Genomic DNA, 17,204 nt, shown 5'->3' with positions numbered 1-17,204 from the left:
CAATGGTTTGATCCACTGCCAGTTCCTTAGTTGGCAAGGTAACAGAGGGTTCGTAACTACTGTCTGAAAGGCACTCAATGCACGTAACTGACGTGAGGTTAATCCTGTCAATCGCGCACACACACTAGCTGAATATGCAGAGCTAGCGCGCAAATATTAACTATTAAGCTAGCTAGTACCTATTCCATTTATGTGGCATCGTCAAAGATGGAATCAGCATGCAGATGATGTAAGTTAGTGCTTCAAAGTCCCTGTGATAAGGTTAGCGATAAACTGAAATCCAAACTGAATAGAACTTCTCTCTTCTACCACTCTCTTCTACCATTGTCTTAAATATATTTAATGGTCTCGTTGCAAAAGCTAAATTGTCACAAGTGAACTTATATTTATTTATTTTATTTCACCTTTATTTAACCTGGGTAGCAAAGATTATAGCAAACACCACTGAAACTGAATTGGTGCTCGCTAGCTTTGCAAATTGAGCTATTGTTGGAAGCCAGCCAATATGAAACAAACTATTAAAATTACAAAAGGTTGCAGCATATGTTGTGTAAATGGTGAACTCATACAGCTGTCAACTCTTGTCATTTTAATCCGTTTCACATTTGCTAGCTACCTTTTAGATCGAAGCCCAAATAGAATAATTGAAGATGATATAAGCCCATCTCCTACTGTAAATAACCTACACACTGTGTGTGTAGCCAGCCAGCCAGCCAGCCAGCCAGGTAGAAAAATGGCAGAAAAATAAAAGACAGACATCAGAGTATTCTTCAATACACCAAAACGCATAGTAAGAACCCTAGTAGCCTAATATCTCAAAGACTAGACCACTCTCAACTTAAACTGGTGACTGAACTAAGATTTGTTAAAGGCAATGGTATTGCTGTTGTGATTAGTTGTGTAGTTTTGGGTACCGGTAGTTAGGAGTACGGCAAACACCTTATTTCTTTGGTTCCTCAATATACATTTACCATATTACAATGTAGGCTATGTGTTACAGCACTACTTTTGGTGTCCCCCTCAGGAATTGCTCTTGAGAAAATTTCATGTAATTGTCCCCTCCAAAGTTGATATCAGATTTTCGCCCCTGGCTACAACTAGAGATGCATGTATCATTTGGTTAGCTAGCAAGAAATGTGAATTGACTTATCCACAATTAGCATATCTCTCAGTTGTCAATCAAATGTATTTGGCAGGCAGGCAAGCAAGATCCCATTCAGTTGTCAAAAAGTGGATTGGGACAAGCATGCATTGGTAGGCAAACTGCAGAAGGAAGAGCTGGCTACTATTCCTCATCGTTTATCTGTGCAATTTTGACAGCCAACTAGCTGAAAAAGTTTGAGAGGGTCTGGTTTCCCTCGTTAGATTTTAGCTCATCTCACTCTGGCTAGCATTAGTTGTTGATCTTGTTGTTCTTGATGTGCATAACTGAGGGAGAGAGAGCCTACCTGTTCATGGTTGCTTGATCAATAGTACTGTGAAGTTCCTAAATGTAAGAGGACTCCCGTGGTATTTACAGAAATCCATTCAGGTGTATTTTGTGGCTTTTGGCGAATGTGTTCTAATGATCTAAAGTCTCGCTGTTGCTACTGCCTGTAAACATACAGTCCAGTTCAAAGTAAATGACGGCAGGCCCGTGTGAAAAATGGCTTATTTGCATATAAGCCTACTGTAGCTCTGATTGGAAATTCCGCACCAGTCTGCATAGAGTCCAGTCCAGGACAAAACATGTTTTTATTCAGTTTTATTCACTGCAGTGTCTATTAATTGTCCAATTGCTCTTCCGTTTTCCCACTCTATATTGCTATAGATTTTTCACAAATGCCTTACCAAACATTCTATGAATTTATGAAAATGTGAAAATGACCATATCTAAGTGCTCGCTTGTCAGAACATGTAAAAAATTGTGTCATTCTTCCTAGGGGTTTATATGAACAGATTTTAACAAGATTTTATGTTGCTAAAACGCTGTCAGTTCCACTTTAATGGAGCTGCCAATGCCAAAGAGGAGAAAAGTGCAGGACATAAGATTTTTGGGGGAGTGCAGAGGACTGTAAGTAAATCTTAGCTTATTAACATTAATTAGATTCTGCTTTTATTCGCTATATTATTTATTTACTGTCTGGCTATAGGTATAGCTAGCTAGCTAACTACACTGTACAATTCAATAGACTGGTACTAAGTAGTCAGCTAACTAGCTATACATATTGCCAGACAATAAATAAATAACTTTGCTAATAAAAGCAAAATCTAATTAATGTTAATAAGCTAACCCCATCACTGTGAAGTCCAGCCATTGTTGTCATATGATAATGGTATTTGGTCATACGATTATGGGAAGGTTCAAAGTCGGGCAATACAGAAGGTGAGTGAGAGAGCACCACCCATGTTGAGGCAAGGAGAGGACGATCAAGTCATCAGGTGAGATTGTGAGTTGTGAACCAAGTAAGACGTTTCTCGACTCAGATTGCCTCGACTCCTTTGATGTTAATTGGGCATAAGATATGTGTTATTGAAGACCATGTGGGTAAGAGTACACAAATAGAATAATGGGTTTTGACTTTTTAAATGTAGTTAAAGAAGGGTTGTGGTGGTGACTTTCTGAGTTTGTTGTTAAATAATCAGGAAATGTTTTAATGAATTTTCCCTTCAAAATTCACCAGAAATAACCATTTCAAAGCTTTTTTTTAACACCAGGGGGATCTCGGACACCCTAGAGGGGTGAACTGACACCGGAAACCACTGACCCCGACCCCCGAATATCAAACACAAACTTACACCATTGCTTGTGTGGAGACACCCACAGCCAAAAACAGGGCAATGCACTGCCAGAACCATGGTTACCTGCTGATGTCCTAAAGGCAAGCCCTGGATCAGGTTCTCATGGGCTTGGGGGGCTCAAGCTAAGAACACCACAGTCCTGATCAGTAATCACACACCTATCCTACTGTACCACATCCCAACCCACTCCGTCATCATACATTCTGTTCTCATCCAGTTTTGAATTCAACGTGTGTGCAAGGGTAATCCGAGGTTTGATATAGTCTAGATTAAGGACAACATGATGGATACAATAGTTTCCTTGGAACTGATAAATATTTTTGCATTTACAGTTGTCCCCTTAAGTACATCAGTTTTCATGTTCTTGGCAGCAGCATGCCACTTGCTGTCACATGAAATTCTAAAGTAATCGTATAGCCCACTTATCAATAGCATTTATGATCAGAAAATAGTCAAATTAAGTAGCAAACAAAACAAGAACGCATAGGACTTGATGGACTCACCTGGCCACAACTTCATTGTCCACTTTTACAATGCAATATGGGTCACTGGTCCCAGAGCTTGAGAAAAAAATTAAATAAATTATATATATTTAAAATGGAATTAAGGTAGCAACTCACTGTGCACAGAGGTCAATTCAACATCTGTTCCACGTTGGTTCAAGTATGACATTACATGGAAACAACGTTGATTCAACCAGCTTGTTCCCAGTGGGAGAAGAAACCTACATATATCTCTTCACTTATTATTTGCTTAAGAACTTATTGATAGACATTTCTTAGAGAACACTGTAAAACATCTGTAAAACAAAGGTTTTCTTGATTTCAAACAAGTGTACGTCCTATAAGTGTACTTCACACAACGAGAAACCTATAAATAAGCAAATAGGAGTAATTGCTGCCCGTTGCATGATTACAATTACGAAATACTCACACGTCTTTGGCTGGTAGGCTCCTGCCCTCTACAATACGGAAATATAGGGATGTGTTTTTGGCCATTTCTGACAGAGAGTGGTTTTGCCACTTGTTTTCATCTGCCCATCCGCGACCCTTACTACGGTGCTCCCCTCATCAGCAAGTGTGTTCTCTTCATTTCTGGCACCTTTTGCGCGTGACGGCGCGTCGAGCCCATGTTAATCAATGATGTATCGTTTGCATTGTACAGGTTTAGATATAGAATTAACAGTCACGTTGCAAACGTATAAGCGTAAGGCCAGTGTAGGCAAACAAACAACAATGTTGTTAAATGTTTGGGTGGAAACAACCAAATGTTTTATATATCTAAAGTATCGTGCCAATAAATGAATCTATATTTTCTGACTGACATTTACTTTCCTCATTTCGGTCCTTTGAAGAAAATAATCATCCTATGCGTATTTTGGAATTTCCAGATACGATTTGTAGCCACCTATTAATAAAAAAATGTAGATCATAGTAGCTACTTTTTTAAAAACTATACATCTTTAGGCTTCATTGGCGTCTCATTAACCTGCACTACCTGCCGAAATGACACACATGACACGGTCAACTACAGTTGCAAACACAAGCATCCTCAAGTCATCAGCGATGCTCAGCTGCTCGCTTTGTTGCAACTTCACCTTACTCGATTGACAGACAGTGTGCGGCGCACGCCATCTAGCGGACGAATTTACCTTCTGCAAGTTCTCGCGCCCCCTAAATCGTTTTTGTTTGTGTAAAATAATAGTTAAATATTTAAATTGAACTTATCTTCCCTAATATAATACATACTAAGATTGATAACAAAAATGACATTAAATAAAAATCATATGAAAATATTAATTACAAGCAGGCATCTTATAGACAACAAACCTTTTGTTAGGGTCCTTCCACAGAACATCAGCCGCTTGTCTGACTGTTTGCTAGGCTATAGCAGAAATGCACGATACATTGTGTATACTACCTTTTGATGAAATTCTTAAGGAAATAACTGTAGCTAGGTAACTTGGTAAGTATGTGGTTCGTCTACGCTTTTACGGTAAAGGGTTTGATAATAACATATGCTTTGGCTCAGAGTGAAGCTAACTAGCTAGCATGATGGATTGCTGACTTATTCATGACTCGGAATTTCTTTGGGCTCACTTGGTTTATCCGAAAGCTAGCTCGGGGATAGCTAAAAACAACATCGACCTTCTGGTGTAAATATTATGGATTTTGGTGATTGATATGGTTCTTTGACTTCACTTTAGAAAATGGAGAGTTATCCTGTGGTTTACGAAGAGCAGAATGATTCTACAAAACAACAAGAGAGACATTACTACTTACTTTCAGAACTACAAACCCTTGTCAAAGATTTGCCCAGGTAACCGGCCCAACCTAGCACTATGGGAGACTCTCAATTGCATTCACCTTATTCCTCGAATATTCTTTCTTCGCGTCCATCTAAAAGCTCATCGAATGGTCCCTTCCAATTGATTATTTGAGAAGGTGAGGATGCGAGGTATCAAGTTAAAGCAATTGAGATTCTCCACATAACTAGGAACCATGAGTGCATATAAGATATCTACAGTTGTTGGATGTCAGAGGCATGTCAGAATTTCAGGTAGTCCCATCCCTGTTTCGGTCTGTTTGGTTCCTAGTGAATACACCCCAGGCGTTACAGAAACTAGACTTGACCTCCAGAAACACATCTGTTTAACTATTTCTCCCCCATGTCCAGTTCCTTTCAGCAGCGCCTGTCCTACACCACACTGAGTGACCTGGCTCAGGCACTCATAGATGGAACAGTGTATGATATAGTACAGGGACTCCTAGACATCCAGCATCTGACTGAGAGGAATCTGTACAACCAGAGACAAAAGCTGCACTGTGAGCATCGAGGTGTGTCTCTCTTTTTAGGTTTCACATGTTCTGTCTTCTAAAAAAAAAAAAATGAGTGTATGTTGGTGTGCCCATTATACCAAGGATCTGAGGTCCTTTGACATTACAATGTCTCAATATTCTCTTCCTCATGCCCAGCACTCAAGCAGGATTTGGTTCGTAAGCATAAAGAAGCCCTACAGGTTTGCAAGTCCCACAACCTTGCAGTTATGAAAACCAATCAACAAGGAGAAACAGAGGTATGGAATTGACAGAGCATCATGCCATTTTACTAGTCTTTTTTTGTTGTGTTTTAGTGTGATGTGATTAGTTTTCCACATGTTATCTAAATATCCATCCTTCTATATCACAGCCACAGAGTTAATTTCTATTGGTCATGTCTGAGGACATTATGATTGTCTCTATCAGGCTCTGGAGATTCGAGTGAGAGAGGAGCAAAGGATGATGGATGAGAAGATTGTGGTGGAGATGGACCAAAAGGTGATAGACCAGCAGAACACCTTGGAGATGGCGGGAGTCCCAGGGTTTTACATTACCACCAATCCCCAGGTGAATCAACACTTTGTAAATGTGCATTCTTGTGCATATGACAGATACATGAAACATAATGGTTTTATGTCATTGTGCCTCTACATGAGCTCATAACCAGATGTCTATTCTATCAAATAATATGGTAGATTTTAGTTTGTCACCATTCTAATGTTGACATAATCCTGATTATTTAGGTAAATGCATTGCCTTGAATTCTAGAGAAATTATTTGTTCTGCTGTTTGAAGTGTTGAAAGCTAAGTACACTTCCATTGGGGTCAGGTGAAACACAGATTGTAGTGCAGAAACATTTCCAGTAGATGGTGGTAGAGGCTCTCTCGTTCCACCATTGTAACAGACCTGTTATGCTGCAAGTGTAGACAAATTATTGTGGGTTTTTAGCTGCTTCACTGGAAGCATATCCTGGAGGCAGTCAGTGCAAGCAGAGCGCCAGCCACTTTAAAGGAATACTACGAGATTCCGGCAATGAAACCGTTTTTCTACTTCCTACTGTACCTGTAGACTTCGTCATTGCGCTAACGCTAGTTAGCATTGGCTCGCAAAGCTACCTCTAACTTCCTTCATAATGCACACGGAGACATAAAAAGGATTTTGGGCGTGAGCAGCTTACCGCATTCTTGGGTTTGTGGGACTGCGCTGCTCACGCAGCCAGTGTAGCAGGCTTCATTGACAGCAATCGGCGCGCGTCACTAGCAGCTCATACCCAGCAAAAGTTGCATGTCCAGTGTAGTAGTAGGTCTGTAATGACTCAGGAGATTTCATGTTCCATTCTTGTCATTGCAGGAGCTGACGATGCAGATTAACCTGCTGGAACTGATCCTTAAACTTCAACAGAAAGAGTCCCAGTCAGGAGTTCTGTCATGAGACAGACAGACAGACAGACACACACACACACACAGACAGGGTCTGATTGTGTTAAATAAAGCACTGGACACTGAAGAGCATATCCTAGAGTGGATAGACACTTCAAAGAGCATCCTGTCCTCTTGTTAGTGAGCACTTGAGCGGGGCTCAGGATTCACGTTCAGGTTAATGTCCTCAGGAGCTGTGTGTGTTCCCTTAAATGCACATGGAAACCAAGAAGTTGTATTGCTTTGTGATTCTATGTAGAAATCACTGGTTCTGGGTGGCAATGGGGCCCTGATGAGAGTGCAGGAATTTGAAGAATCACTGAAGGCTGTAGATACGTTTCTATTTATGTTGCCACTCACTCACAGATAGAAAATGGAAATAATTAATATTATTCATCCAAGTTATGTTTGATGACATGAAATTATTATTTTTCATTCATGTTTATCAACATTACATGTTTACCATGATTTTGGCCACTGTAAAATGTGTGTTCATGAAATAAAGTCAATTTACTTTGATTGTGACTTTGATTGTTTCATTATTAGTCTAGTAAGTGACAATAGGGTCAACCTACATTGGTTAAATGGTATTAAAATTGACTAGTACTATACAAACGTTTAGGACTTGAATATAATTTGCATTCTAATACTGTAGCATCCAGTTATGAGTTACTATGGTAGATGAATACTTCTGACAGCTTTAGAATTAAACTTGTGGGAATTGGCCTATATGGATAGAGCTAAATTGAAATGTTTCTTACAGAAGAAATATGTAAGCATATGCATAACCATGGTGGCAATTAAAATGGAAGAGTTTGGAGATGATGAGAAAATGATTAGACTAAAGGTGAGGACACAATAGTTCACCTGACACAAAACTGAATTCAAACATTGCACTTGATTTAATGTGCATTTGACATTTTCTGTACTTTTCACTGTATTTGTTCATTATGAAATCTTAAAATACTCGATATATTCAGTAACATAAGAATATTAATGGGAAATGTGGAGTAGGTGCAACATAAGACACAGAAATGACAAGGGTTAGAGTGAGGGTCTGACTGGCAACACATCTCTCCAAAGTGTTCACAGTTCCTAAGTCATTTCAATGCACTTTTATGACAAAGAATAATCTTCAACTATAAGGTGCTTTATTAAATCTCTTACCTGTGCAATTGAGGAACTAGAGCAGGCACACGTGTATAAGTTTTGTTTGGAACACAGCCCTGCATCCCAGCCATCACACAATAACTTGTGGTTTACACAATCTAAAAACAGTCCATTATAAATCGCAATCTGAGTCAGGTGGGAATCATTAGAAAGCTTGTTCTATTGCCTACATGACTAGCTAAGTTATAAAATCCAATCTTAGTGTTAGGATTTCACAAGGCAATTCAAAGAAGGAGATAATTTTGGTGAGCATGGAATGGATTCATGAGTGCATTCAGGTGCGTGTTCCACGGCCAATTTTCTTCACAATAGACAAAGGCTCATTCTGTTCAGAACAACCCAGTGTATGAAGCCAAGTCATCTTGCAATGTCATCTACACACAATACCCCATAATGTCAAAGTGAAATGTTTTTTGACATTTTTACAAATTAATATAAAATGAAAAGCTGAAATGTCCGATTCAACAACAAAGACCAGGGAGGTTTTCCAATCGCAAACAACGGACATTGAATATTTCTTTGAGCATGGTGAAGTTATTAATTACACTTTGGATGGTGTGTCAATACACCCAGTCACTTAAAAGATACAGGCATACTTCCAAATTCAGTTGAAGGAGATAAAGGAAACCGCTCAGGGATTTCACCATGAGGCCAATGGTGATTTAAATATTTTTTTCAATTGTATTTTACCACCTTTTTCTCCCCAATTTCGTGATATCCAATTATGATCTTGTTTCATCGCTGCAAACGGGCTCGGGAGAGGCGAAGGTCGAGTCATGTAAAACATGACCCGCCAAACCGCACTTCTTAACACCCGCCCGCTTAACCCGGAAGGCAGCCGGACCAATGTGTCGGAGGAAACACTGTTCAACTGACAACTTTTTGTCCTGAATATAAAGCATTGTGTTTTGGAAAAATCCAACACAGCACATCACTGAGTACCAACCTTCATATTTTCAAACATGGTGGTGGCTGCATCATGTTATGGGTATGTTTGTCATCAGAAGGACTAGGGATGAATTTTTTGGGATGAAGAAATGGAATAGATTCAAGCACAGGCAAAGTCCTGATACGCAAGGCCAAATATACAGTGGAGTTACTTACCAAGATGACATTGAATTTCCTGAGTGGCCTAGTTACAGTTTTGACTTAAATCAGTTTGAAAATCTATGGCTGTCTAGTAATGATCAACAACCAACTTCACAGAGCTTGAAGAATTTAAAAAAGAATAAGGGCAAATATTGTACAAGACTCAGAAAGACCCAGAAAGTAATCGCTGCCAAAGGTGATTCTAACATGTATTGACTCAGGGGGTTGAATACTTATCTAATCAAAATCTATTAGTGTTATTTTTAATTAATTAAAAATAAGTTAGAATTTTTCTTCCACTTTGACATTACAGAATATTTTGTGTAGATCGTTGACAAAAAATGACTATTAAATACATTTTAATCCCACTTTGTAACACAACGTGGAAAACGTGGAAAAAGTAAAAGGGTGTGAATACTTTCTGAAGGCACTGTATGACAAAAAATCCCTAAAAAAAAGAAGAATAAGAAATAAAAGTAACAAATAATTAAAGAGCAGCAGTAAAATAACAATAGCGATGCTATATACAGGGGGTACTGTTACAGAGTCAACGTGTGGGGGCACCGGTTAGTCGAGGTAATTGAGGTAATATGTACATGTAGGTAGAGTTATTAAAGTGACTATGCATAGATAATAACAGAGAGTAGCAGCAGCGTAAATAGGGGGGGGGGTGCAAATAGTCTGGGTAGAAGGAGTCTAATGGCTTGGGGGTAGAAGCTGTTTAGAAGCCTCTTGGACCTAGACTTGCATGCCATGCGGTAGCAGAGAGAACAGTCTATGACTAGGATGGCTGGAGTCTTTGACAATTTTTAGGGCCTTCCTCTGACACCGCCTGGTATAGAGGTCCTGGATAGCAGGAAGCTTGGCCCCAGTGATGTACTGGGCCATACGCACTACCCTCTATAGTGCCTTGCGGTCGGAGGCCGAGCAGTTGCCATACCAGGCAGTGCTGTGGTTGAGTTTCCCTGGCACTGTTTCCACATGCTAAAGTCATGGGACCGATATTAGCATTTTTCACCATCATGTTCAAACATCTATAAGTGACATTGTAGAGCTTCACAATCAATTATAGATACTTTCAGATGATTTGGAGATGGTGCATGTGTAACAGTGTAGGTTCCGTCCCTCTCTTCGCCCCAACCCGGGCTCGAACCAGGGACCCTTGCACACATCAACAACTGACACCCACGAAGCATCGTTACCCATCGCGCCACAAAAGCCGCGGCCCTTGCAATGCAATGGGAAACCCTACTTCAAGTCTCAGAGCGAGTGACGTCACTGATTGAAATACTATTAGCGCGCACTACCGCTAACTAACTAGCCATTTCACATCGGTTACACATGAAAAATGCTAATATCTGTCCCATGACTTGAATGGGATTTATGCCATTATGTTAAAACGTTAGCATGTGAAAACAGTAACAGGGAAACTAAACCAAAAGCATGGATTGTTGTCATAACTTGTCCATACACTTTAAACAACGTAAGGAAACCATTGTGGAATTTTAGAATTTTCTTGAACTATCCATTTGAACACTGGCTGTACACAGGCCTTTTGGGTGAATTCCTTTTCCCAGGCATTACTGACTTATTCCAGATTTGATAACTTGTTGATAAGTATTTCAAGTTTCGGCTAACCATATTATGTTATAGCAATCTGTCATTCGGTGATACAGTCGATGGCAAGGCACTGGTGATGCATGCAATGTCTGAGAAAGGGAATGCGACGCTTGTCTGATGGCTGATCCCATCGTCATCAGATGAACAATAGACCAGTACTGTGCCTTTAAGAAGAGAGCTCGGTCAGCTCACTATCCTCTGGTTCTCCACCTTCCTCCCTTCCTCCCTGTCGTTGAGCTTCAAGGGATATCAACCGGGCCCGAGATAGGCTACTGATAAGCAATATTCAGCATTCAAGGTAAACCAGTAAATACATTTGTTACCATAATAGAGCGTTTTATATTACACTATATATGCAGAATAGCAGCAATGGTTGTGTTTCTCACCTGGCTCTTGCCATAGGCTACCTATTGAACCACCTTGTTTGTGCCATAATAAAACAATATAAAACGTAAAATGTCATAGAATAGTCAGCCATTGCTTTATTGAAATAACTTATCGTTTGTCATGAATAATATTTGCATGAGTTTCCATTTTCTTTTAAATTATTAATGTGGATTTTGTGAAAACGACGCACATAAAGCCATTCATTTTATTACACACGAATCACCCGGTTATTATGGAGGACAGATGGGTCGCTTCACTTTGTGTTGGTGTTTATTTCTAGGGAATACAAGCGTTACGTAATGTATTTCTAGCATTGAGGCAGAACTCGCCATCTGCTCGCCGCGCGCAGTTGTCGGAAACGGTGCATCAAAAAAGCCGCTTACTGATGGTCCAATTTGTAAATGTGTTTTATCACATAAAACGTCCATTGATGATTGATTTTGGTACAGCAGCGTTAAACCATAAACAAACAGTTGTGTATGAATATGGTAAGGCTACTTTTAGTCAGTCTCATTACAGGAAGCTGAATATAATAGCCAACAGGTCTACCATCGTTAGGCCTATTGGACTGCCAGTGAATATAAGACGTGTCAAACACCCAGAGCAGATGTTTGAACACTTTAGTATGGGCAGTTATTAATCAGTCTTAGACAGAGCAATCACATTTGTTAAATTGCATACTTTATAGCTTTATTTATAGGTTTTACATTACTCAGATAGACCCAATAGACATTTATTAAGCTACCCCACATAAGGCAAATACGAAAAATGTGTCTGCAATTCTGAACATGTTGTTTCCACCTTTTGATGAGGGCAGACATGGAATGCACAGTATCATCAGCAATATGACATCAGGCAGCAGTGTGGATAGGTGATCGATGGATGACTTGAGTTGCTTTTGTCTACCTGCTCTGAAGTCAAAGGCTTCAGGGCAAATTCAATGATGGCTGCTTTGTCCCTGCATGATGGTATGCATGTGTGTTTTTGTCTCTCAGGTTAGTCGATCAGGAGAAGAATGGATCCAGTTTGAGCATCTTGACTGATAAGACCCTGTCCAGTTGCTGAGTGTGATCCTGTAACCATGGCGACCTGCGGGCGTGGCTGCGTCCCTGCAGTGCGTTTCTGCCAGAGGCTGAACCGACTAAAGACCCTGGATGATGACTTGATGGTGACGTCAATGAAGCGTTGCCTGACCATGGTGGACCTGGCCCTGCTGGGTGTTGGTGGCATGGTGGGCTCTGGCCTCTACGTCCTGACTGGCACTGTTGCCAAGGACACCGCCGGACCTGCCGTGGTCCTCTCCTTCCTCATAGCAGGCATCGCCTCCCTGATGGCTGCCCTCTGCTATGCAGAGTTCGGAGCTCGTGTTCCCAGAACGGGCTCGGCCTACATGTTCACCTATGTTTCTTGTGGAGAGATCTGGGCCTTTCTCATTGGCTGGAATGTAGTGTTGGAGTACATGATTGGTGGAGCCGCGGTGGCGCGGGCGTGGAGTGGTTACCTGGACTCCATGTTTAACCACACCATCCAGAACTACACAGAGAACCACATAATGAAGTGGAATGTTCCCTATATCGCCCACTACCCTGACCTGCTGGCTGCCGGGATTCTAGTTGTTGCCACCATCTTCATAACCTTCGGAGTGCGAGTCTCCTCTTGGCTCAACCACATCTTCTCAGCCATTAGTCTGGTTGTCATACTCTTCATCTTGGTGTTTGGCTTCGTGCTAGCCGACCCAGTCAACTGGAGCCAGAAGGAAGGAGGTTTTGCACCGTTCGGTGTCAATGGGGTGATGGCGGGCACAGCCACCTGCTTTTACGCATTTGTTGGCTTCGATGTGATTGCAGCCTCCAGTGAGGAGGCAAAGAACCCCCAGCGAGCCATTCCCATGGCCACAGCCATTTCCCTGGGCATGGCCGCCACAGCCTATATCCTGGTCTCCACAGTCCTCACTCTCATGGTGCCTTGGCACTCGCTCGACCCAAACTCAGCCCTGTCTGACGCCTTCTTCCGCCGAGGCTACAGCTGGGCTGGCTACATTGTGGCAGTAGGGTCCATCTGTGGTAAGTGTCTCTTGAAAGACTGTAACCACACCAATGTTAGCCTCGCAAGCCACCTGATGTTGCAAGCTTACATGAATGGTTTGCTACCACGGAATCATGATCGCGCAGCAGTAATCAGTCTGGTAATTACGAGGCTACACCAATGTATCATGTCATTAAGTTTATTTTGGTTAGTTGATGATATAAATGATTGAAGGGCAAATGTGTATTACTTTTATTAATTTTTACTTCATACAGTAGGTCTCTTGCGCTGATAATAATGTGACTCTGTCTCCCCTTTTCCAGCCATGAACACAGTGCTACTCAGCAACCTCTTCTCTCTCCCTCGGATTGTTTACGCTATGGCGGAAGATGGCCTCTTCTTCTCCTTCTTCGCCAAGGTCAACCCTGTCACCAAGGTCCCTGTTAATGCCATCTTGGTGTTTGGCCTCCTCATGGCCGTCATGGCCCTCATCTTTGACCTGGAGGCCCTGGTCCAGTTCCTGTCCATTGGCACCCTCCTGGCCTACACCTTTGTGGCAGCCAGTGTCATCGTGCTGCGCTTCCAGCCTGAGAAGGAGAAGACCAGTTCCAAGGCTAACTTCACCATGTCCCCCAACTCTAACCCTGAGCCCTCGCCCGAAGTCTCAGAGTCTCAGATCATAGCTCAGGACAGTGGGGAGCTGAAGGAGTATGAGTCCTTCTCAGACAAGCTGCAGCTGGTGGAGATGCAGAAGACCAGGGAACGGAGTGCCCCAGGGGTGTTGAAGGCCCGCTGGGAGCCCTACCTGGGCAGGTTGCTGGGGGACTTTGAACCAGGGGAAGTGGTGGCCTTTTCTGTGCTGGCCGTGATGGTGAGCTCAGTGTCCCTCTGTGCCGTGTTTGTGTTTGGGAGTAACCAGCTTCAGCTGCCTACGTGGAGCTTCGCCCTGCTAATAGTGGTGTTTGGCTCAACCTTCCTTCTCTGCCTGGTCATCATATATGCCCATGAACCTCATGTCAACACCAAAACCTTCCAGGTGAGCCAAACAGATTATCACTTTTGTATTATATGTCTGCTCATATGCCCAAAGTTTAAATGCAAAACCATTCACAACTTTGTTGACTTTCACTTGTATAGAATAGTGTGGGTCCACCCATAAAGTTAGGGAAGCAGAACTAAACCCTCGCCTTAGAGTTATTATCTGTATAATGTTGTCTGCCTGGGGAGTTGAGCAAATAGCTTTTTATATTTCCCTAAGTTCTTATGTAGCTATGATAAACTGATACTACTCCTTATGAGTTTTAAGTCTCTCACAGACTCATTATAGCTGTCGCTACACTTCAGGTGTGATAAACTCTGCTCAGTCTGACTAGAGCCCAGACTGCCTATAGCCCAATAGACAGGGACTCAGGGAGCCACATTATCAGCTAGCTCTTAGACTGAGTCCCAGAAGACATTCACTCTCCGCTGTGTGGTCGATCTGCTCCTCATATAAAATCAAATCTGTTTCTGTGACTCATATTTGAGAGGCAGATGTTTCTGTGAGCTCAAGCAGGACCCATGTTCCCCCTGGCACCAACCTATTCATTCTGCTGAATTATATTAAGTGAACCAAGCTCTATTCATCTTTTAGTAAAGACTAGTGTTCTTTTTGGCTCTCCAGCTTCCTTTTTGTCAATGACTAAGACTTACCGAATTGAGGAAGGCTATTTGACACATTTTTATGCATGTCAGTATGGTTGTTTGCTGTTGTAATTTTTCTAGGTACCCTTGGTCCCATTCATTCCCGGTGCAAGCATCCTCATGAATGTGTTCCTAATGCTGAAGCTCAGCCCTATGACCTGGATCCGCTTTACCGTATGGGTGGCTGCAGGTAAGATTACATCTGCTAATGGCACAAATATGTGTTGTGTAAAGACCATGTGCTATGTAGCACAGACAGGCCTTGTAAGCCAAACATCCTGTCAGGCAGAACTGAAATGGTTGCATTCAGTGGTTGAAATACTGTGCCTTTTAACCTAAATGATCGACAAATAGTATGGTTACTTAATACTGATTGATGATAAATAGCAGGATACGAAACAGGGTTTTATACCTACAGGGTTTTGTACATGGTACATGTTTGTATTTAAACATCTGCAGGTTTCTTGAGCGTAAACCCCTGAAGACACAGTGAGTTTTCTAGCCAACACCTGCTGCAGTGAGAAAGTGTTAATTGGCTATTGAGTTTGCTGTCATAAAAGTTGATCATGAAGGAAACATGAGTGGCTGTATGGGCTCAGAGGTCTTCTGGACCATGTAAACCATTTAAACACACCTGTCTGCCTACAGAGATTTAACTGGCTTCACAGGGAATATTGGACATGACAGGGGCTTGGCTAAGCCATGTCTAAGTAATCATTTCCCTGGTGAAAGTTATGTGACCATAACACACAGATGGGATGGGCCAAGATGCATCTATAGGCTGTGGTGACTGTTAAGCACCACCATATTCCTGCTATAGCTGTATATTCTCAACAGAGTTGCACATACGGTATGACAACAATAACAACATGTCTGTGTGATTCTGATTATGTAAGCGTATGTAGTCAAACAATATTCAAAAGTGCTACCCAATGCTATAACAAATACCAGGTGCTTTTTAGAATACTCAAATTCAATTAACAGTATATGTTGCACCTCTCCAGGTCTGCTCGTGTATTTTGGCTATGGGATCTGGCACAGTAAGGAGGGCCTGAGGGAGCTGCAGCCCAAGGATATGGCAGCCAGGTACGTGGTGCTCCCCAGTGGTAGCCTGGTAGAGACAGTCCAGTCTGTGCAGCCGAATGGACAGCGTGACGCCAGCACCCTCCACACCACTTCCTCCCCGTCTGCTGAGGAGCAGCAGGCAAAGAGATGATGTGTAAGAAGGGAGCCATTCTTATTAAAGTGGGCCATTATCGTCTATCTGCTCCTGCTCCTATACTTTTACTGCTTTCATTACCTCACTCTCTTCTCTTCTCACCCCTCCCTCATGTGACTGGCCTCATACAGTAGGTGTGTAACCCCGCAGGGCTCTGTTTCTCTGCATTAGTAAATACACATCACTGGATGGGACTCACTCTCATTATGAAACATATTTATATCTGTTAATATGGGAACATACCTTTTATAGCTATCCAGCGTTGTTTACGATATTATTTATTTCAATAAACTAGCACAGGGGTTTTTTCGTTGTTAGCATTGCTCTCAACTTTAACGTCCCTTTGGCACTCACACTTTAATGTTTTTGGAAGATGTAAAGTGCTTATGATCATGGCATACATTGAGTCATGATTAGGGCTGTTGCGGCGACCATATTACTGCCACACCGGCGGTCACGAGTCATGAAGAGAGTCAAATTCCATGTGACCGTTTAGTCACGGTAATTATGCTTCTCCAAGCTCTGATGCTGCTGACAGTCATTAGTAGCCTACCAAACTTGCTAACTGCCTGGAACTCAGCACTCTTATCGCTCTAATCACTCTGACATCGATGCAAATGTAATTAACTTTTTCGAATCATAGTCGCACACGTCATGCAGCCTATATGTTTTGATACGGTTTGAATCACAAATAAAGTGGCCAAATAACTTCTTAAAATTAAGCACATTAATTCGCTTTAAAAGGGGTGTAGAGCCTAACTGGCATACATAAGCAGTGCGTGAGTTTCAAGTTTGAGGAAGATAATTTTCACCATAAAAATGCACCTTTATAATAAAAGCATTACATGCATAATGCATTTACGGTCACTTTTGATAATGGCCTACTCTTCTTTTTGGCTGTTGAAAAGTAAATGGACAGTTTTCCCAAAATCTTCAATATGCACCTTGGAATTGTATAAGGACACGCGCAGTTGTGTCCCCGATGTGTCTGT

At 41.8% G+C, this 17,204-nt stretch overlaps 3 protein-coding genes across 3 annotated transcripts in view; 2 read left to right on the top strand and 1 right to left on the bottom strand.

Annotated features, from left to right (window-relative positions):
• The window catches only part of LOC115200025 (rasGAP-activating-like protein 1), a 69,602-nt gene extending 65,688 nt beyond the window's left edge, over nt 1–3,914 (bottom strand). Inside the window, exons 1-2 of the mRNA XM_029762674.1 lie at nt 3,715–3,914; nt 3,285–3,341 (exon numbers count right to left, since the gene is read on the bottom strand). Coding sequence (XP_029618534.1) covers nt 3,285–3,341; nt 3,715–3,779 — 122 coding nt within the window. The 5' untranslated portion in view covers nt 3,780–3,914. The remainder of the gene's footprint in view (nt 1–3,284; nt 3,342–3,714) is intronic.
• A 698-nt stretch (nt 3,915–4,612) lies between these two features.
• Nucleotides 4,613–7,538, top strand: dgcr6 (DiGeorge syndrome critical region gene 6). The gene is made up of 6 exons (XM_029762672.1): nt 4,613–4,746; nt 4,988–5,100; nt 5,458–5,618; nt 5,757–5,857; nt 6,027–6,167; nt 6,952–7,538. Exons 2-6 carry the CDS (start codon nt 4,991–4,993, stop codon nt 7,030–7,032), a joined length of 594 nt encoding a protein of 197 aa, XP_029618532.1. The 5' UTR covers nt 4,613–4,746; nt 4,988–4,990; the 3' UTR covers nt 7,033–7,538.
• Nucleotides 7,539–11,100: 3,562 nt separating this feature from the next.
• On the top strand, nt 11,101–16,529 carry LOC115200022 (cationic amino acid transporter 4). Its single transcript, XM_029762671.1, has 5 exons — nt 11,101–11,196; nt 12,281–13,348; nt 13,634–14,346; nt 15,075–15,183; nt 15,998–16,529. The coding sequence occupies exons 2-5, from the start codon at nt 12,367–12,369 to the stop codon at nt 16,207–16,209; spliced, it is 2,016 nt and encodes a 671-aa protein (XP_029618531.1). The 5' UTR covers nt 11,101–11,196; nt 12,281–12,366; the 3' UTR covers nt 16,210–16,529.
• The last annotated feature ends 675 nt before the right edge of the window (nt 16,530–17,204 follow it).

The sequence above is a fragment of the Salmo trutta genome, chromosome 9 (assembly GCF_901001165.1).
Source record: "Salmo trutta chromosome 9, fSalTru1.1, whole genome shotgun sequence".
In the NCBI taxonomy this organism is placed as follows: Eukaryota; Metazoa; Chordata; class Actinopteri; order Salmoniformes; family Salmonidae; genus Salmo; species Salmo trutta.
This window is presented reverse-complemented; position numbering and strand designations above follow the sequence as displayed.

Coding starts and splice junctions, on each gene's coding strand:
- dgcr6 (XM_029762672.1), top strand. CDS start 4,991: ATGGAGAGTTATCCTGTGGTTTACGAAGAGCAGAATGATTCTACAAAA. Junction 5,101..5,457: donor CTTGTCAAAGATTTGCCCAG/GTAACCGGCCCA, acceptor CCCCATGTCCAG/TTCCTTTCAGCAGCGCCTGT. Junction 5,619..5,756: donor GCTGCACTGTGAGCATCGAG/GTGTGTCTCTCT, acceptor CCTCATGCCCAG/CACTCAAGCAGGATTTGGTT.
- LOC115200022 (XM_029762671.1), top strand. CDS start 12,367: ATGGCGACCTGCGGGCGTGGCTGCGTCCCTGCAGTGCGTTTCTGCCAG. Junction 14,347..15,074: donor TCAACACCAAAACCTTCCAG/GTGAGCCAAACA, acceptor TAATTTTTCTAG/GTACCCTTGGTCCCATTCAT. Junction 15,184..15,997: donor TACCGTATGGGTGGCTGCAG/GTAAGATTACAT, acceptor GCACCTCTCCAG/GTCTGCTCGTGTATTTTGGC.